Source organism: Sinohyriopsis cumingii, chromosome 9 (assembly GCF_028554795.1).
Source record: "Sinohyriopsis cumingii isolate HCF-2022 chromosome 9, ASM2855479v2, whole genome shotgun sequence".
NCBI lineage: Eukaryota > Metazoa > Mollusca > Bivalvia > Unionida > Unionidae > Sinohyriopsis > Sinohyriopsis cumingii.
The window spans coordinates 93896830-93920045 of NC_142969.1; the positions used below are offsets into that span (position 1 = coordinate 93896830).

The following is a 23216-nucleotide window of genomic DNA, read 5'->3' on the forward strand; positions in this document are numbered from 1 at the left end:
CATGTAGACGAATTTGTTACGCGAAATTGGGTCAAATGCAGATGCAGCCGTCGAAGATTCTTCATATTTATCTCGATGAAATTTATCGCAATCTTCGACATCGGCGTCCTCACAATAATCTAGGATATCTTCGTTTTTTATCCTCCATGTCCCCCAAGAGCCATCGGCGATTAAATTTTCTAGCCTGTATTGGTATTTCTTATCGATATAAAACGAATCCGTCGCAACCCTTACCGCGATATCAGAAAATTTGTTTATCATCGACAGCAAATTTATACTAACATAAGCTAGCATCGACGACCGCAAATGCGTATACTGCGCTGATTCTCCATCGAGGTAGCTAATTACAGTACCTAACTTTACTCCATCAATGATAATATTCTCTCTGTTGCAGAATATTCCTCGCGATACCGTATCGGCGATAATAAAATCCATCTCGGCATCATTGATAAACAACCTAGCGTGACGATGTTTATGATCAACGGATCCTCCTTGAGTAAATTTGCCAATTATTTTTCTTCCTATATCTTTCGCGTTTTCACAGTCTGTCGGCAACCACACCTCAGTTTGTTTCCTGTATGATATAATCGCCTCGCTCACCGTCAACGATATTAACATTGACGAATCCAGCATATATCTCAACAACACCGTAGGGACCCAACGACGCTGCGATAAATGCCGACCGAACCAAATATAACAAATTTTATGTAAATTTTCAGCAAACTCGAATGAAGTAACATAAGCGAATCCTGTCATGACAAAATCAGGCAACGGTCCGTTAATTGCAACTCTTGTCATCTCGTTGGTGGGATGGCCAAATTTAGCAAAATAATCCGCACAATCGCCATATCCAAGGAAACTTCCAGGATAGCACGCGCTCATGTCAACGGAGATCATATCTTCGAAATAATACTTGGTATTCCACAATCCGCCATGGCCGTATTCGATACAGCTAAGTTGAATATCAGCGAGAAATTCATTCCTCGTGGGTTTCCATGAGTTTCTCTCTCTGGCGGCGTGAGCAGCAACAGATGGAACCGTAAAGCAATTTGTCAGTAACTGATCAGGATTTGACGAATATTTCACCGCGATATTTTTCATCGATTCATGTAATTTTTCATCACGGTAAATATCTCCGCGTGGTAAGATAAACTGATCATATTTTTCTTCGCTCGAAAATAACCAAACTGATATTGGATCGGACGCGGCTAATATTTTGATATATCTGAACATGGCATCGGAATTGTCCTTTGCAGAATTTCCCACGGGATAAAATTTAACAGCACGATCCCGCGGAAATATCATTACCGACTGCGACCACGCATGTGAATTATGATCAACAATCTCGATTGGTACTCCTCGAGATCTGTACGGCGACGAATATAATATTTCTCCCGATAGCGTTTTTACCGTGATTGGAAATTTAAGTTTTTTACTCAACACAGCAACATCGTCAATCGATGCACCATCAACAACAGTCATTGCCCATGAGTTAATTTTACTCAACCTCAACTGGGTTAGACCAGATCCACGTCGAGCGTTTTTCATGTGCTCGATAACACGCTCAGCAACACAATTTATCATTGGTGATTCTTTCATCGCAGATAGATTTTTCATGTCAGGATTATTATTCAGCCGATAAATTCCATAAACAACAGCGCTAGAAGGGTACGCCCTAGCATAATAGGGACCGTCAATTCCTAATAACAATCCTGGCTTCGAATTTTTATCGAGAACAACATTTTTCTTACCGCCACGTACTGGATCCCGTTTATCGCGAATGATCCAAGTGTCGTCCGGCATTTGTGCGATAAATTTTATCCCGAAGATAAATCGCTCCTCCTTATGCGAGTTTTTTATGTGCTCGATTATTTTCTTCGCTCGCTCTATATTCATCGTAGCATCAACAGAGTTAGTTTTCCATGTCGACCAAGTGTGAATCGCTCCATCGTCGAAAAATTCTTTTTTGGCACGATCAATCTCGGGTATAATATATTCTGCCTCATCAAGATCAAATGCATCCATTATTATATTTTAGACAAATGTTTAAATTATATAATGCAATGCAAATGGATACCAATCGGATCAACAAAATCATGTGACAAATCCTGCAGAGGTGATTATTGTGGCGCTCACGTATATGCGATTCGACGAGGCAGTAAAGGACCACAGCGATGCTTAATTTGTCAAGTTGGCACGCGAGGAAAGACACGGTTGTGTTTGTCCTGTGGAGGGAAAAATTATCGTGAGTTACGGAGATATTACGAAAAGAAATCTTCCTCGATAATAACATGCGAAGAAGATTATATTAATCGATTCAAGGCAAATTATGATTTAGACATATAATTATTATATAATGGATCTGAAATCAACGATTCCTACAGCAACAATCACATACGAGTTCAAATCACACCCAACCATTGAGGGATACGAGGCGTCATCGGATGGTACCGTCAGAAATGCCAGAACAAAGTATCCCGTCGGTAATATTCGTAATTCGGGGTATCTTATGTTCACCGCCCACAAAAACAAAAAAAGAAGAGAAACAAATTATTACAATCATAGATTCGTATACGAGTGTTTTCACGGACCAATAGAGATTGGACTTGTTATCGATCACATCGACGGAAATAAACTTAACAATAAATTATCTAATCTACGCGCGGTGACTCAGAGTGAAAATTGTAGATCCGGTAATACCGGTGGTTTGCGACTAGCTAAAGCCGTCAAATCGATAAATCAAGCAACAGGCGAGGAACTAATGTTCGAGTCGATGAATGCAGCTGCGAAATATTATGATATTAATACGGTATCAGTGTGGCGAGCGGCAGAAAATAAATATAAAGCAACATTTTCATATAATCTCGGCACTTGGATCAAATTTTCCTATATTCCGATAATATTCGATTCGGAGAGTGAGGACGAGGATTTTGAAGAATAATTAAATATTCACAAAAAATATAATGAATGAGGAAACCATAAACAATATCATCGAAGCCATCGATGATCTGAGGAAAAAAATAAATCTCCCATCGGATCTAGACACGAATAAAATTCGATCCGAATTCGAGACGATTGCTCAAGGAAAACTCGAATATAAATACACGCTACCATCAGAATACAAATTAATAAAGAAAATCCAAATCGCGATGTATCAATCGCTAGCTACAGTCAGCGATGGTCAAATCGAGGATTTCGTTAAATTATCTACGCTAGTGGAAAAAGCTAGATTGATTTTATCAGAAGCATACGAATCGAGAAAAATTACAAGCTCGCGTGTCAGGCAGCTGAAAAGGCTTGTTGATGAAAAAGCAAAAATCTCTGATTCTTGAAGATTTCCACAAAAAAAACCAAATATATTAATTTTGAAATTTTCCCTGGTTTTTATTTATTTTTTTGGGTCATTTTTCCCTGGCAGACAGATTCAAGAATCTACGATTCTCACGATCTTACCAGGAGACTGATACTTAATGTTTCTCCGCGTATATCAAGTAAATGTCCATTTTGATTCGTTAGTTTGAAATTTATCCTTGATAATAATCGATTATGACATCGCAGATAAAACGGATTCACTGGCTCTTTTATTATCAAATATCCCGGAGAGACGCTAGGAGAAAACGAATACAAGATAAATCCCTGCTGCGCCTTCGACACGGCCGGATCAACATTGTAGCTGCCCTCGACAACATCCGCATGAAGATAAACCGCAATTACTTCCGTTATATTAACGATACCAGGCGAAATATGACGTCCTTGCCCAACTCCGTCGTTGTCATGCTTCAGGACCGATTCTGCTTGTAATTTTTTCTGAGTCCACGCATCATGCAATTTAGGAAATAACTTATCAGTGGTATCAGTGACAAACTTTCTCATTCCATCAACGTTATAACCGGGAAATTTGTAATTTAGCAGTGTCCTCTCGGTTAAGTTATGTCTTTGCATGAATGCCGTAATAATATAACCAATACCAAAAACCGCGCTGTTTTGTATATTTTCCGTCGCTAGTTTGTTAATGAGTTCCATATGAGCGGCTAATTTATTTATTCGCTCTACTGTTATGGTAATTTCGTTACATGAGGTTTGTACGTTAAATATGCACTCCTGGAAAAAATGATCTAATAAATTTTTTTGTTTCTCGTATTCGTTAATAATTTCACCAAACAATAATTTAATACTATCCTCGAACAAATCCAGCATATACACGGATCCTGAAGAAAAATCGAGGCTTCCTTCTGTTTTTTTATATTTGTCGATGTAGTTTAAGCTGGTTCCGTGATAGTCTTTTTTGTCGCTGATAAAATCTTCTTTTTTTGGTTCTGGTGTTATTATCTCCCCAGGTGGAATTTCAGGCCAACCCAATACGGTCCTAATCGACGAATGATAAATATCTACCATATACGGCGATTTCACTTCTATGATCGACGATAGCGTTGGTTCATGCGCAGATATCTTTATTCCTGGAGTAGCATCGCCTGTTATATTCGATATCCTGTTGGTAAACTCCTTATCCAGCTGCTCAATTTCGTAACTGCCTGTTGGTATACTAACAGTGAACCAATCGGGAGTTCCATCGGCGCGTTTTTTATTAGCGATAACAAGTGAATTATTTGACAATAATCTACCGAATGATTTTGATCTGATATTAGGCCAGCTGTTGTAAACGCGTAGTTGTATTAATGCCACTTCCTTGACGCTAATTGGTGTTGGAAAATCGACGTTAAATTCTGGATTGGTTGAACTTAGCGATATTAACGTTGTTGTCGGCGGAGTCGTGTTTGTCACGATCTGAGTTAGTTCGGACATTATTAATATTCATTTGTTCAATCTCCGAGTAGATGCTGATCATCGAAGAAAATTCTAGATCGGAGATAACGCCATCGTTGAGACTCTCCGAAAGCAGCGATGATAATTTTGAATACGCGTCGTTGACCTGGGATAGTTTATTCTTGTACAAAGATAATTTCTCACTCGTGCATGAGGATATCTTTTTCGCAATGATATTGAGAACACCAGCGATTGTCGTTGTTGACGAGATTATTATTGTTGCTACGATTGGCGCGATTGTTGTTACCGCGGATAAAATTATTCCCGCGCCGGCAACTACCGCGGATACGGCGTACACAGCAACATCAATGGTAACTAATCTACGCTGGTATTTCTTTATTTTTATCTGATAATCGTCAAGGAGTTTTTTTAGCGAATCCTGCCATGATCGCGCCTGATTGTAACGGTAATCCGATGCGGTCATTTATTAGTTATTTATCTAGCCAATTGAAATTGGAGCCCTGACAATTGGTTTTCCAACTTTAGCTGGTTGGGGTTTTTCTACCTCGGCAACTGCGACTGGTCCGGGTTGATCGTCTTCGTTTTGTTCGGATTGATCAACAGCTGGTTTATATTGACTAACCGCAGTCCACGTGGATAAATATTCGAAAATTACAAAATAATACACTGGTCCGGTGGTGGTTCTATCCGGTGGCGTTAGTTTAAAAGTTTCAGTGTTATTTTCGCCTATGGAAATAACGAAAAATCCAGGATGGTATTCATAAATTTCATGATGATCGGCCGTCACGTTAAATTTTGTTGCCCCCGAAATAATATATACTCGGTATACACCCTGAATTGGCGAAGTAAAGTTAAAAGTGTCGTTCTCGGGTGTCCAGGTGATATTCTCTGACCGCAACACAAATGTTAAACAACAAGGAAGATTCTTTGTTACCACCTGATCCGGCACATAAAACCGAGTCAATTTTGGAAGATTCAACGGTGATATTTTTGTTTCGATTTCGGTAACTCTTGTGATGAAAAATTGGAAATCGACCTTGTTGTAAATTTTTGCGTCTGCGTCAAGAAGTTTCGCGCGCAAATCCCGAATTTCTCCGTCGTACACTGATGTATCGACTTTTTTATTCGCCAGGTTGTATGTCAAGGTGTTTCTATCGTCGATACTGTTAACAAGCTCGACGACTCTTTTTATTTCATTGATGATGTCGTTAGATTTTTTATCGGCATTTTGACGTGCTAGTTCGAGTTCAACGTTAATATGTTCTTTAATTTTAGCAATATCGTCGTTGATGGATTTTGTTTTCTCGTAGAGGTCGTCGTGTAATGTTTTATCAACTTTTTCATTTGCGATTTGGCGCACCGTGGAGGTTTCCTCGGATATTTTAGTAACATCCTCGCTGATTTTTTTTGTTTTCTCGTGGAGGTCATCGTGTGATGTTTTATCGACTTTTTCGTTTACGATTTGGCGTACCGCGTTAATATCATCGCTAATTTTTTTTGTTTTCTCGTCGTGTGATGTTTTATCGACTTTTTGACTCACTAATTCACGCATCACGTCAATATCTACGCTGATTTTAGTAATATCCTCGTCGATTTTTCTTGTTTTCTCGCTGAGGTCGTTATGTGATGTTTTATCGACTTTTTGATATGTTAATACACGTACAGCTTCAATATCTTTGTTGATTTGGGCGATATCCTCGTTGATGGATTTTGTTTTCTCGGTAAGATCGTCGTAGGCACCTTGACGCGATAATCCACGTACCGCTTCAATATCTTTGTTGATTTTGGCAATATCCTCGTTTATTTTCTTTGTTTTCCTGCTAAGATCGTCATATAGTACTTTATCGCCTTTCTGTTCCATTGTGGTTTTTATTTCGGTAACATCAGCAAAAATCTTGGTGATATCCTCGCTGATTTTTCCTACCTTATCGCTGAGGTCATCGTGCAATTCTTGATCAACTTTTTTCTTTACTAGTTGATCCGCGACGAATGAAGTGTCAGTGGATTTTTTTATATTCTCGTCAACTTTTTTGCTAAGTTTACTCAAGGCATCGTCGAGTTTTTTAAGATCATTATTTAGCTTGTTGAGTCGTTTTGTCAATTTGTCTTGAGCATCGTCGTAGGCTGCCTTATCGACCTTTAGAAGCAACGCCGCTGATAGTTCTTTGTCGGATTTTTCTACATCTTCGATATTGGCCTTCGATGGTAACTTCGCGATAAGATCAGTGACGTCAGCGATGGATTTTGTTACCGAATCTGACAAGCGAGTAAACTGCTCGATGCGTTCGTTATATTCATCTCGCTTGATAATATCAGCTATTTTGACATTGCTAGTTTGTAATCGCCCTTCGGTATTTTGAAAAATAGCAATTTCGCCAGGATCTATCTCTGACAACGATAGGAGATTGTTAATATCGCTCTTGGTTGCGAATTTTGATACATCGACGCCATCTATTTCCTTTTCCTTTTCCTTCCTGAAGAGGGATCTGCCGTAAATGTCAACCATGATATTTATCTACGGTATATTCAAATAAAATTTTGTGATAAGGACCGGATGATTTTGAAATTGCATCGAGGACGTTAATTGACTCTGGGCCGCATATTGGTGGATCTGTTAATGTCTGCGTAGGAAGCGTCGAATACCAAATCGGAAGTTTCAACAAAGACACGTATTTGATAAATTCGTTTGGTGGTGCTAATCCATACGAGTCAAAATAAATAACCTCGCGAGGATTAATCGCGTAGGCAACCCAGTGCGTACCAGGGCCGGTATTTTCATCGAGGTTAATTATTCCTGTTTCGGTAGGGTTTGGTTTTTCTGGTAGTTGATCTCGCATAAACACGCCTCTGAAAAACCTTATTTTTTTTTTCTTTGCTTCGTTGATTAGATCTAAATTTGATAGGGGCGTGTTAATCTTAGGCCGGATCCGTACATGGGAGGTCGTCCTAATCTTAGGCCGGATCCCCGATGATATTTTTTTTTACCGTATCGTCCTCCTGTAACTTTTTCTATTATTTTTTTGCCTGCGAATCCACCCAAGGCTGATACTAGACCGCCTAATAAAGGTAATATTAAAGGAAGAAATCCGCCTGTTTTGACCATATCTCTGATTGCGCCTATGGAGAGACTCACATGAACACCGGAATTCGCTGATTTGGCTCTGGTAAATCGTTCACGTTGACCTCTAGTTAGCGATAGTTTGTTAGGCCCACCGTGAATTTGATCGTTTTTCAAGGTTAATTTCATACCACTTCGCTTTGCTGTTGCTGTTTGGAGCTTTTTTATCTGACCTGGGGTCAGAGTTACGCTGACGTGCTCGTATGGCATATTAATAACCGCTTAATCTAAATTTAGAATTTGTCACATTTTCTCTACAGGAGCATCGATGACTCTCATTCTACCACTGATGCCTTCCAATATCATTGTTCTATCGCTGAGGATCACCGCGACTACCTTGTGATTAATTCCGCCTGTGTTAATTCTGGCTTTGAAATGGATATCGACAACTGATTGTTTTACCAAGTCGAGATGTTCCAAGGAAAAGTAATAGATAGGATAAAATTTATTAAAATCCAACTGTGATATTTGCAATCCGGTATCGATATTTTGATCGCGACCCATGAAACTTAGCAATCGATGATACGCACGGGCCGTCGAATGATTTTCAAAATCAATTGATATTTCCTCGGATGGTTCTTGTTGGCCGTTTACTCTCAACGACACATTTGTTGCTCCAATGCGATCAAATATCATGTGACTGTATAGTTGATGATATCTTTCGGTACGCAAAAACGCGATAAAGATATGCCTAGGTGCAGAGGTACCTTGCTGCGATGCAATGCGCCAGGTATAATCACCGTTAATATTGGTAGTTGTGGAATCTGTTGTTGTTGTCAGCCATGACATGACAGATTTACCACCTTGATTCATGAATGATAATAATTTTTCTTCCTCGATTATTGACGGAGTTATCGCTGGCATCCACAAGGTAAATCTTAGTAATATTACCTGGCCGTTATTATTCGCGGCGTCATTGGGACCTATCACACCGGTATCATAATCGACGGCACCTTCTCGCCAGATAGCATCGTTGCTATTTTCCTTTCTAACAAACGAAACGGTATGTTTTGCTCCGTAGATAATTTTCCTGAAATGCCTGCAAAATCCGAATATATGAGATAACGGAATAGCACAAGAAAATCTTCTTCTACCTGGTGATAGCATAGACTTTCGCGTGGTAAATCCGAGATTATAATCAGGGTAAGTTTTAATGATCATATTTTCGATAGCAGCGGGAGCAGGATTAGGAGCGTCGCGATTGTTGGGTTGTCTGATAAGGAACGGCCTACTTTCAGGACGATCAGTATTATCCTTGGCAAACATCATGCTAGGGCCAGCTGATCTAGTAAAATCATCCGAGTATCTCGCTAGGCCTATTATCGTTGTTGCTAAGTCAACATCATTGGTAATTGACTCAATCTCTCTTCCGTCGATCATGTAAGTAGCGTTCTTGAATAATGCCATAATACCGTTGTTAACAAATCCAACTCTAAATTCTTCTCCATAGGCGGTATTATCCGTTTTAACGATTTCCCCGATAACTTCGAAATATGCCTCAGATGGAAGAAAATATCGTGTTGTATCGTGGACTTGAATTTCCAAGCGATTATTTGTATTTGGTTCAACTGCAGAATATGAGAAATACTGGAAATCTCGTACTGATGTATCCCTGCCTACAGGCTCGTCCATGTCAAATACTTCATTTGACACTTGTGCGAACATTTATTATTAAGAATATCATCTAAAACGAAGACCACTGCCTGAAATAAAACTTGTATTAGCAACTTCATTTGCTAGATTTGTCTTAGCAACTTCCTGCGCTAGATTTGTCTTAGCAACTTCCCTTGCTAGGTCGTTTATTTTTTTATTTGCCGCGTCGTTTATGGTTTTGCTAATTTCTGGTGGCATTTCTCTAGTGCTAGGTAATTTGACGGGCTGTTTTTTACGCATTAAATTTGATATTTTACTTTTGACAACATTGAAGCCTTTGCTGGCCAAATTACCGATACCAGAAACGACAGTCTCGCCGATTTTTCCTATTGCTTTTGACGCGAACTGTTTGATCGTGGGTCCGATTTTAGGTATTACTCGTGTAACGAGACTTCCAATGATATCGCCGAGTCCATTGCCGTGAATATATTTGTATACGGGTAATCGAGAGTTAACTACGCGGACCTGCTTGGGTCTGCGCTGATGTTTGTGAACAATCATGTTATTTCAATTGTGTTATTTTAATCGATGAGCTCATCGACAAGTTCTTTGTAAATGTGAGAGTCGATGATGCCACCACGGAATAATCGCTGACAAATATCTGAGGCCTCGTTGATTATTTCACGGGAGTTATTTCCGGCTCGTTTTCCTCCGATTAATACTTCGAGGCGAGACACGTCGTTGACAACGCTGTCAGGGCAAATGGTATATCCGGTTCCTGTCTTTGGTTCTGGACTACTTTCCCACCCCTGAAATATATCTTCCTCTTCTTCTGGTTCTTCTTTTTCTTCGCCTAATTCTCTCACCGCCTTTTTGAATTTTTGGTAACTTGGAAGATATGGATCGACATTATCCCCCCTCACAGCAAAAAACACAGCTGGAACCCATTCCTCGGCGGTATATTTAAATCTGGGGGCCAAATATTTACCCCTTTCGCTGTAACCGTATTTGGCAATTTCAAATAGGTTGCCTTCACTTAATTTTTTAAGCCCGGGTAGTGTAAAATCATCCTCGGGTTTTGTCCTATAAATTCTAGAAGTTTCCTCCAATTCTCCCGTAATCGCCTCTTTTGCATAAGTTTCAAACTGGTAAAATGGTGCCCCCCTGGCCTGGGCTAAATTATACTTTATTCGGTATATTGCTTTGAACCATTTTTCTCGTGAATTATAATAATTTTGTCCTTCGTTAGTCAAATATTTATTTCTATTATCGAAGCTACGTTTTGCAAAATACGCAAGATCTTCAGTATCCTTAAAATCAATTTTGTCTATTTCCATTTTTATGGTTAAAAAGCCAACGTCCTTAAATTTATCCTTTATATTCGCGATAGGATCGGTTTTCTTCGCCTCTTTTTCTTCTTTTTTTAGTTGTTTTTCATCTTCCTCTTTTAGTTGTTCTTCTTCTTCCTCCTCTTTTAGTTGTTCTTCCTCCTCCTCTTTTATTCGTTCTCGTTGTGCCTGTTGCGCTTGTTGTTCTTCCCTTAATTCCTCCAAATACCGCTCCATCCTATCTTCTGGTGCTTGTGCTTGTTCTTGTTCTAGTTGTGCTTGTGCTAGTTCTTGTTCTCGTTGTGCTTGTTCTAGTTGTTCTTGTTCTCGTTGTGCTCGTGCTTGTTCTCGTTATGCTTGTGCTTGTGCTCGTGCTTGTGCTCGTGTTTGTACTATTCGTTCCGGCAACAATCGAGTGTGTTGCTCGATGTCTCTCGTCATAGGAATAAGCCCCCGCTTCCTAAGTTCCTTATCTTTCTTTTCGTCACCGTATGCGACCTGTTCGATTGCTCCAGTGACTGGACTCAACAACTTTGACGATATCTCACCAAGATGATATTGAGAATCTTCGTAATCACGAACTTTTTTCTTAAATAATTGTTTTGCCGGGATGAGCTTCTTTACTGCCGCTAATTCTTCTCGCGCTAATCTGGCAGAATGAGGTTCTCCAACTCTACTAGCTTTCCGACTCATATTATTTTCAACTATATTGTTTTAATGCGAGGTAAAATTAGGATCCGCAGCCAAATCTTTGCAAACTCCACTGACACCAGAATAAATTCCCCCCCCCCCGAAAAGTTATGTTTTTTCCTTGTCCGTGATGATAGAATTTGCACACAAAAATTGCACTCTGGGGGGATTTTACGCAAATTAATTTTCGTAGGAAGCTTTATTTCTGCTTTCTGAGGCTTCTACGGAGAAAGTTCTCGTAGGAGGCTTTATTTTGGCGGAACCGTCTGGTCTGTAGAACTTCCCTGCTGCTTAAGAGGTCCATCCGGGTCTAGAAAAACGCAATTATTAATTAAATTGATAATGAGATGCTCAAGTGGGATAAGGTAGTTGTGGTAGTTCCATCTGTAGATGATCAGAGATGCTACATTGTACTTAAAGATTTTAATGAAAATGCAAACTTGTTGGACGAAGATGGTAATGATATTATTAATTTTATCACCGATATTGATGAAGCCCCATCTGTAGATGACGATGGATTTAGTGATAATTTAGTTGTATACGATGACGTGATGCTGGACAAACAATCAAATCCAACTCGGATATTTTCTCGAGGAAGACATAACAATACTGATGTGATTTATGTTACTCAGCGATATACACAAATACCTAACGTGATCAGAGATAATTGCAAAAATTTAGTTGTATTTAACGGAAGCGACACACATACACTAAGAAATATTCATCAGACTTGGTGCAGCGGAGATATGGAAATAATCAGATTTAAAAACTTCTTTTCAAAAATAGAATCTACTCCACATGACTTTATAACAATAAATCGTATAAGTTTTGATAATATATTCCGTTGATATAATAATTATTTAATTGAAGCAGCTTCCGGCAGGTAAACATGCGCGCATACTTAAAAATAAAGAAAACCAACAATAAAATTTTAGTAACAAAATAAACTAACCCAATTAGAGAAACTCTCGGTTTGTTAGAAGCTTAGGTTTGGCGTTATTGACTTTATATTTTCATTTTTGGTAAGAAGCTTTATTTTTTCAAAAATGACGTTCTAGCGAAAGGTCTGTTCACCCTCTCTGCTGCTATTTGCATGAGCAAAATTGCACATTTTAGTGAACAGGTGACATCAGACCCACAACATCGTATATCAGTAACAACACATATTTGTGGGGTTGATTTTTCCGACTGTGTGTGTGTGATTTGGATTTTAGCTGTTAGTGCTATTTTTTTAAAAGTCTTTGATATGATTCATCCGGGTCAAAGCAGGTAAGCGATGTCTGTTAATAATTAGGGTCCTGTACTTTTGTAATTAATTTTAGTTCCTCTTTGTGCGGTCGATGGGGACGGTGAGGGCTAATGGCTTGGGTATTTGCCACCTTTCAGTAACTAAATTGAGTCATAATGTTCTAGTATTTTGGTTAGATATAACGCAATGTGCAGCGGATAGTTTTGGGAGCTTTGACCACCTTATTTATCTAATTTTGAGTCTAGAAATGGCTGTTTCTTATTGACGATAAGCACTAATCATGCCTACCTGGTGCGGGATGGCATGATGACTGGGGTTTAAGCCACCTGATACTGATTTATTTTTTAGAGTTAGAGTTTCGATTGTAAATGACCTGCCTTATCCCATCTGATATAGATTCGTATGAGTCTAGAGCTGAAGCGGTGTTATTAATGTATATATTTGTTATATACCAGTGATTGTCAGAATACGGACATACCTATAACTGTCAGAATAGGTACATGCATGCCACTATCAGAATAAATACATACATGTGACTTTAGAATCAGTACATATCAGCGACATGTCAGTGACTATCAGAATAAATACATACCTGTAACCGTTATAATAAGTACATACCTGAGACTGTTAGAATTAGTACACATCAGTGACTATCAGAATAAGTACATACCTGGAACTATCAAAATTAGCATGTCAGGTGAAGTATTTACTTACTGTTTTACTCATCGTTGTTTAGAGCCACGTTACAATATGAATGATGATAATATGAGGTTATAAGATGCTTTAAATCGATTACTAATCGGCTATGTATGCCCACCTGTCTATAATTGTCGTTTTCAGTTAGATGGAATTCACAAAACAGTTGGCATATGGGTTTCTTTTAGGTCAGGATCAAGAATTTATATTACCGTGACATTTTTGAAAATGTTTTGAACCAAACTTTTCGTGTCTTTATCTAACAGGAGAACGCATAGCACATGTTATAATCTGAGTTTCATCACACGCTTCCCACCCCATTATTTAAATATTTGGACTTCTATGGTTGGGTGTAGTGTCAGAGTCCATTGCCTATTGAAATATTGGAATTCACCGAAACTAGTTGGTGTTGGCATAGGATAACTGTTTACTATCTGGCTTAGCAAACTTGAACGACCTTTCATCGAGAAATACCTTCATGTAATTGTTAGGAATATGATTTGTTTTCTCAGAAATCATAAGTATATAATTCCTTATATATTTAATCTGCTGACAGATGAGACGAAACTCAGATTATATATGCTTCAAATTTATGGTTATTAACACGGGACCTAGGTCTAGAACAGAAGGAATGGGTACATATAGTTAATTGTATAGGGATTTGCCGTGGAGATTGTTCTAAATGTTGTTTCTGATACTGATTAACTTAGACAAGTAAACTACTGCATTCCTTTCCAATACTTCAAAGAGGTGGAATGCATTGTGTAGATCATATGGCTCTTAAATCCATTCCTACTCCAACTGTATACCATCTAGATATTAGGTCTTTAGCACAATACAATCCTTTTCAAACCAAATAGCTTTAAATTTGTCTGAATTTATGAGACTTCACCACATAGGCTAATATATAACATGGTCCAAACTGTGGACAGGATAGACCAATATTTGACGACACCAACCTGACTTGCAGAACAGGATTTATGATATTTACCTGACTTCATCAGTAGAATAAACATAATAAGAATTAAAAGTAGGCAGGTATAATATGAAGGTCACGAAGGTCATGTGCTTACAGCCTTTCTTTCTTTCTCTAGGTATAATCTGTCAAAATGTCAAAACAATACGTAGACAATTCGTACAACAGGAGCCTGGGTAGAGTTGGGATGGATCATGGTAGCATGGTAGTTTCAAGAAGTAGTTCTGGTGGTGGAAGTAGTTTTGGTGGAGTCGGTTCATCCAGTGGGGCATCTGGGTCCTCTGGTGGTGGAGCTTCCTCATCATTTGGCGTGAGCAGTCCAAAAACCTACGTGGACAATTCCTACAACAGGAGCCTGGGTAGAGTTGGGATGGAACATGGAAGCATGGTTGTTTCGAATGGTAGTTCCAGTGGTGGGAGGACTTCTTATAGCAGAGGAACCTCAGATAGCACATCCAGGCACTCGAGTGGTGGAGGTTCCACTAAAGAATATGTAGATAATGCTTATAACCGTCGACATGGTAGAGTTGGGATGGAGCATGGTACCATGGTGGTTTCTAAGAGTGACTCTTCACGAACCAAAGATGTACAACCTTCAACAGAAACATATGCTGACAATGCCTACAATCGCCGAATTGGCAGAGCTGGTCTGGAGAAAGGCTCTATGGTTGTTTCCAAGAGAGGCACTTCCCGATCCAACAAAAAAGATTCTGGTATCGGAAACAGTTCCATAGCCATATCTCCCCATGTAAGGTTATACAAGGATAATAAATTAAACAGGAGACTTGGCAGGGTTGGGAAGCCTTTAGGGACGGCTGTCCTTTCTTTTAGCGGAGCAAAATCAGAATCTGGAGTCTCCATACAAAACAAGGTGTATGTTGATAACTCTTTCAATCGATCCCACGGACGGGTTGGCAAACCACGTGGCAGCATGCCCTCATCAAGGAAGAGTAAAAAGGTCCAAGCTGCACAGGAAATCATGAGGCACTATCAGAATGACACGGTATGTTTACAATTATCTATTGGTAGCAAATAATAATAATAATAATAATAATAATAATAATAATAATAATAATAATGCTTTGCTTGGCTTAATGTCAGGGTCTAATGACATAAATACAGCTGCAATAATTTGTTTCTTTGACAACTCAAGAAGTACAGTAAGTGTTTGTACACTTAATCATATATTTAATGACTTCATTTTTAAATGAAGTGGAAAAGCTGGAAAGACCAATGACCAGGTTTTGGCAACCAGTATTTTTAGCACGTGTTGGTCTTATTAGCGAAAGAACTGTGGCTGTATCAGTGGAAGATTACTGTGGTCGCGAGACAGCGATATGCATAGATTATTCATGTGTCTGGTTTTAGAATGGTTCCTGTTTAATAACATGGACAGACTGTGTCAGAGAGACAAATGTACACTAATTTAGAATGCTGACTAAATCAACATTGTAAGGTTCCGTAAAAGCATCATATTCACCATGCTTTCATTTACATTTTTTTTAAAATTCCAGTACGATGAGGACTATGAGGAAGGTTATGACACAGATCCATATGCTCTGGAGATTGCCTTGAGCCTGATTAATCGGAAGCTGGAAGAAATGACGTGGGCACAAGAACAAAATGAGAACAAACCTCCCAAAACTAAAGCTGAAATTCTGGAGGAATATTCTGGAGTTGTGATCCAATTTGAGGACATTGAATTGGGACGAAAGATTGGTCAAGGCGGGTTCGGTGATGTCTACTTTGCCCAATGGGAAGGATCAGTTGTAGCTGTGAAAAAGCTTCGACTTCAGCGGGTGTCCAAAAGAAGGTTACAAGAATTTATGGATGAGATCACTATTTTTTGTGGGTTGGATCATCCATGCATTGTTAAGTTCATCGGTGCTTGCACCAAGACCCCAAACCTCAGCATTGTCATGGAGTACATGCCAATGAGCTTGTTTGATGCACTGCACATGAATGAGGAAATAGATTTCTCAGAGGAAGAGCGTTTGGAGATAATTAGGCAAACCTGCAGCGGTCTTGAATATCTCCACGAGCATGACATTGCCCACTGTGATTTGAAATCTCAGAATGTATTGTTGGACTTCGTGTCTGGGGAAACATGTGTAGCTAAAATCACTGATTTTGGCCTCAGCATGATTAAAGCTAACACAGAAACGTCTGTGTCTGGTTCCGAAGAGCTTGCACGTAATGTTGGCACACCAAGATATTCTGCCCCAGAAGTACTGCGTGGAGAGCGGTTGTCGGCAAGAGGTATGATGCGTGCCGATGCCTACTCCTTGTCCCTGATCATTTATGAAGTTATCTGTGAAGAAGAACCCTTTTACGACTTTACTTATGCCCAACTGCGAAAGCACGTCGGCGAATATGGAGAAGTTCCCGAGTTTCCTATCAACATAAAAATCGATCGTGCGGTTCAAAAGATGATACGATTGTGCTGGAGCTTCAATCCAAGAGAACGTCCGATTGCCAAAGATATCGATATCTTCTTCAAGAAGCAGCATAATGTTCACATCCAATAATTTGGAATGTGATTTTATTTCGATATTCTTTCGTACAACGTGAAACCCTTAAAATGTGCTTGTAGTTGAATTTCTCGCAATATAATCACTTTCAGCTTTACATGTATGAATTTGGTTCATATGACTGCTTCATTATATTGTTGGGCTATCTTTTTTGGATAGTATGAATGCCTTACATGGGTAAACTTGCAGCCAATTTAATTTTAGACAATCCCGGTTAGTAGAAATGGTAGACAATGTGGGGTCTGAGGTGCAAGTAGTTGTAAAATAAGAGTGATAGCACATGTATATTTTATCGCTACTTCATATTTTTGGATTTAATAATTTTCGTCGTTGGATTATTGTTGTTTTTTCACATTTGGATTGCTTATTTGTCATTTTCAGATTATACATTTTCAGTTTTGGAGTTAATATTTTTCACATTTACAATTTTTATATTTTGGTTTTTTTTATATTTTCAGTTTTATGGATTTTATATCTTTGGAGTTTCTATATTTGTTTGATTGTTGGGTAATTATTAAAATAATAATAATAATAATAATAATAATAATAATAATAACTATAATATTGAGAACTTTGTATGGAACCTAATGTTTCGAACCTCTAAGTGCTTTACACCATTGGACAACACGTAAGGACATGATTACAATAAACACCATGAAATAAATCTAAGTTTTGGAATTTCTTTTTCTTCTTCTAAATATAGTTATTATTTCTGGAGTATGGAATACTGTCATTTTGGATTTTGGAATCGCGTATATTTTGAAGAATTTTAAGACGTTTCATTTTTAGATTCTTTTATGTTTGTTAGGTTTTGTTTATTTAAGATACCCATAAGTTTTATTATTTTTTTGGGGGATGAATTTATATTTGTTTTTAATATTTTTATTTTTTATTTTCTGTATATAGTTTTCATTTTTTCGGATTTGTTATTAACAGATAAGGATAGTTGCTTTTAAGAGCACATTATACAGGTACTTGTAGCAATGAAAGGCTTTTAAACACTTTTCAGAATCAAAGAATATGATGAATTTTTAGGATGCCATATTTCAGTTTATGTAACATTAAATTAAAAACTTTTATCTTGGTAATTATATATAGAGTTAACACAAAATTTGCTGTATGTTTAAATTGTGAGTCCAATTTATTTTCCATAGAATAATGGTACTCATATTACTAGCAAGAAAGAATCTTATATGGCAAGTTGAAACTAAATATATTAATGTTACTCATATTATAAATAAAGTCACAATTGCATAGATTTATCTTACTCATAAAGTGATTCTAACAAACTACTTACTTAGCAAACACTTTCTTTTGTTTCCATAAGAATTAGTAGTAGTCTTCTCTGATAAATCTGTGTTGTATCCAAGGGCAACAAACTTGCTTTGTTTAGCCTGTGTAAACCCATGTTATATCTAACATTTTTAATAGTATACATAATGTATTCCAAATCTACTTTTTGAAATCGTGATTTTTTTCCGCCAGCGTGCATGATTCAATTATTTATTTTAACAATTGGTCTTGAAACACATTTGGCTTTATTATTTTGTTTTTCACCGACTAAATGAATACATTTTAGGTTTAAAATCAGTAAATTATATTACTGTTTTCGAATACATTCAACTGTAAATTTTCCTACAACGTTTTAATTTGTTGTATTGTGTATAACATGATGACTCTGATAACCACTAGTTTCATATAATGTACTCTGTAAAGGATGATAGCTCTGATAATCAGTTGTATGATATAATGTACTATGTAAAGGATAATTGTAACATATAATGTACTCTGTAAAGGATGATAGCTCTGATAATCAGTTGTATGATATAATGTACTATTAAAGGATAATTGTATCATATAATGTACTCTGTAAAGGATGATAACTCTGATAATCAGTTGTATCATACAGTATACAATAATAGAACATTATTTCTTTAAGTTCATTTTGTTATTATAATAATTTGAGATAAATCCAGGATTTGCTACTAGTCGCACACTTTTATCAGTTTCATTAGACCAATCTTGCTCAACATTAATGCTTTTTCTTAGGTTCTCCATTGTTTTCCCAAATACTGAGTTACTGAATAGCATGAAGATCTCTCTCAAATTCTGACCTTTGATTAGCTTTTAATTAACTATAATTAGTAATCAATTTTTCTTGTTTAAATCCCTGTTACCATCAACATCTTTGCTACTTGCATGCAAATGCTTGTGTATACGTTTTAATTTCTGTAAATAACTACCCGGTATGTATTTATGTTTATTTAGTAAATTTAGTACTATTTTATCACAATCAATGCATTTACTCTTTAGATCTTTTTCTAATTTAGTACTTAACCATTACTCATTAGCGGTGCTTCAATAGCTAATGAACAGCTGTTATGTGCATCTTGTAGATCCCCAGGGTAATCCAAATCAGCCTCTAATAGATAGATTTGTTAAGAATAATCAGAAACGTAATCTAGCAATTTATCTCCTGAAATCCACTTAAATTTAGAAAGTGGTCAAAACTGAATCATTTCCGAACCATAACGATAATTACATGATCCGATGTATAAAGATTTTTCTTAGTTAATAATTCAAGTTTATCTTGGTCATTAAATTTACTTCCTAAAATGCCCCTTATACAGACTGAATGACAGTTCATCCAAACTGCGATTAGGTTGTTGTAACGAGTCAATAAAGTGTAGCTGGCCAGTACTAAATAATATCTGTTTTCCATATTATTTCATATACATGCTGTTTTCCATTTGTTGTTGATTTTCCGATAGCTGTAAATCTCATTGTCCATCATATCCTTTAAGATCGCTGCTTGAACTTTAGTTCCTTTTGGAGACCGTTTAAGTCGTAGACTATACGGCAGTGCACTTTAATCTTTTCATCGGCTGATTCCATGAAACATTTATGGGAAACTGTTGCAACAGTTAAATTAGTTTTATTTTCATCTGACACTTTAGTACTACTTGGATATTTCAAGCAAACTATTTTCTTCATCTCCATTTCGTCGTTTAAACTACTAAGCGCACTCCCACAGTATAGTACTTAATTCATTTTTTCACCGTCACATCGAACACCAATATATGAATAACTACATGGTGGTTGTGGTGTGCCTTGTTCCGTATTGTACCCTTAGTATATATTTACTGTTTTAAAGTCAGCATAAGGTACAACTGAGCCAATAATCAGGTTTTTATAAATTGGAACATTAAAATGTTTGTTCCTTTTTCTGGTAATATTAGCGGTCCTTCACATTCGATCTCTTCTCAATCGATACTATGTTCTTCTACAAGGTTTTGACTGCAATAATATGCCGACATTTCCTAATCTATATTTTTGATGTTTATATTTGCAACTGTTACAAACTGACCGAGAGATTATTCTAATTAACACAATGATTAATTTTCTTTATTTTCTGATAAATTTATTTTTTTATTTAGAGATATTTTTGCATATGTCATGCATTTTCTTCAACCTAAAGAATTAACAGATATTTATTGTAATGATGCAGGAAATGAAGTATCACCATTTAACATTGATACATCCCTTTTATACTGAGTATGCTTTATTCCCTCTACAGTTTTATATCTGATTCTACCAAGGACCCAGTTAGAGACCAAATTTATGTTTTTGGCAGATACTTTTAATTAGGAGAATAACATATGCAAACTATTAACAATATCTTATGTTCCAAGTTGAATGGACGCATTATTGAAATGTGCAAGTTCATGTGACTTAATTGATTCATCTGGGTTTTAGGTGATATGTTTCTTTTGTCCAGAAAAATGGTTTTTAGATGATTACAATGGTAGCTTTTATATGTCATAGAAATATGTTCAGTGAACAGAGGTCTTATAACATTTAGGTTTTATACAAATTTAGTGGTTGCTGCTGTTGATTCTAATGATCATCTGATGCTGGTTTTGATGTTTAATACTTTTTTGTGTGTTGGTACTAAAGGCCCTTTTGGTGTTTAATATTTATTCTTGATGCTGGTCATGTTGTTGGTATTTAATTATTTGTGCTGGTTTTATTATGTCGATTTGTTACCAGCCTAAGTATTATTTTATTTTGATATGATATTAGTTTTACATAATTCAATTTGTATTCATCTATATATTTTATACTTTTTATCATGATGCTGTCCTAAATGGCATAATTTTAATGGCATTTCAAGAACATGTTTACGAAACATACCGTACGTACTCACTTATCAGTGTTTTCCAATGAAAATCGCACAGACCCAGAACTGCCTTCGAATTATGCGCTGGCAGGTCTGGGACTGTGCAGCTTGTTAGGTGTACTCAATATAACAGGCAACATATACCCTGGTCTGCAGGCGCATTATTCAATGGCTGATCATGATCTTTGTAGTTTGACTCGGCTTATAGCCTATCATGTGCTGAAGAATGGCGTTAAACCCAACAACAACAACAACAACAACAAACCGTAACTCATAAGTATATTGTCTTATGGTAGACTGAATGTTTTATACTGCAGTTCTGTAAACAATTTCATATTGATTTATTATACTGATTCTTCTTAAAACATTTTGAAAATTCTTATTGCGTTAGGAAAAAATAAAATATATATGTAAATGATTTATTTAAGCGCAGGATATTTTGTTTGGAATTTTAACCATTTTACAAAACTCAACCAAGAACTTAGAGAAATAATTATAAATTATAAAAATGGATTTCACATTTAAAAATTTAAAGGTCACTAGATAAGTTTAAAAGAACATGATTTTAGAAGTAATAAAATATAAAAAATACCACCAGTCACAGTCAACGTAATAAGTTTACAAGAACTTAAGTTTTTTTTAATTAACAATTTAACAGACGATCGGTCAGATAATTAGTTTAAATAAAACAAATTCAAAGGACACAAAATTTAACGAAACACCACCAACCATAAAGCTACTTAATCAATTCACGACAGTCGAAACTGTTTCTAAAATAGTAAGTACCGACGGGAGATAGATATAGGCAATGATTGACAGGATTTAGTCGAGAGTTTTAAGATCACATATTTAGTGGTTTGGATAATTGACAAGAGCTGGTCAAGAGTTTTAAGATCACATATATTTAGTGGGTGGGATGATTGACAGGACCTGGTAAAGAGTGTAAGGTCACACATTTATAAATTTAGTGGGAACAAGTGTTTCCTAGTCTAATTTAATTGGGAAAAGTACAAAACCGGAAATAAATTTAAAATAAAAATTAATTACTTCATACCTGATACATTATATTACATACTGAAGGTGGATACATTGGTATGAATTCTGGTTGTCTTCATCTACAGTAACAAGCAGATATATATATATATATATATATATATATATATATATATATATATATATATATATATATACAATTTTATATGTGATTCTACCAAGGACCCAATATATGTTCATTATTGTACACAGAAGTATCAGCTTAAAACTAGATCAAATCAAATAATATCCTATACAAATTTATAACAGAATGATGAACGTAAAATATAATAATTTAGTCCACAACATAAGAGAGAAAATACAAGAAAGTTTTCATAATTGATACTCATTTACAACATCAATAGGTACAATACAAATTGATTCTGTCTTTTCAATCTTCTTTAAAGTTTCTAATTTTATATTGACAAACATCAGATAAAAACGAAATAAAAAATAAAACAAGTCATTCTGGGATAAAATTGAAAGCTAACTTAAGGCCTTTTTTCAAATGTTGTAATGTTTTTCTATAAACACAATAAGATACATGCTTGTGCAGTATGCCAATATTATTATATTTGATTTTGTTTTCACCTGTCGTTTTCGGTTTACTAATATCTGTTTGGGTTAATAAAATGTTTTTTCTGATCCTATTCATCATTAATATTATTTTGTGGTCTTTATCTGGCTCGTTGCAAAACATCTGATGTAAATGGACACCCTATGTGTAATGAATATTGGTTCTGTTTATATTATTATTACGACTCCATATGCTTTTAAGTTAAATAACAGAAAGAAGAAAAGCCAACAGAATGCATACAATTTAAATAATTGAATTCTCTAAATTATAAATAAAAACTTAAGAGCAGCTTGCAGTATTATGAATCCAGAATAATATAAAACGTTTAATCACAAATCCAAAAGAATAGAGTGTTCTCAATTAATTTCGGGTCCTCGAATGTGCTGATGTACCAATACCTTCGAATGTTTTTATTGCCAACGGTCTTGATGTTTCACAATGGCATTGTCCAAACGTCTTCG

The 23216-nt window shown here is 36.5% G+C and overlaps 1 protein-coding gene across 2 annotated transcripts in view; it reads left to right on the forward strand.

Annotated features, from left to right (window-relative positions):
• The window catches only part of LOC149792268 (uncharacterized), a 69618-nt gene extending 46786 nt beyond the window's left edge, over positions 1 to 22832 (forward strand). For both annotated transcript variants that reach the window (XM_089970810.1, XM_089970809.1), the window contains exons 2-3: positions 14554 to 15438; positions 15950 to 22832. In XM_089970810.1, the coding sequence (XP_089826936.1) occupies positions 14569 to 15438; positions 15950 to 16963 (1884 nt within the window). In that variant the 5' untranslated portion in view covers positions 14554 to 14568 and the 3' untranslated portion in view covers positions 16964 to 22832. The remainder of the gene's footprint in view (positions 1 to 14553; positions 15439 to 15949) is intronic.
• Positions 22833 to 23216: the final 384 nt, after the last annotated feature.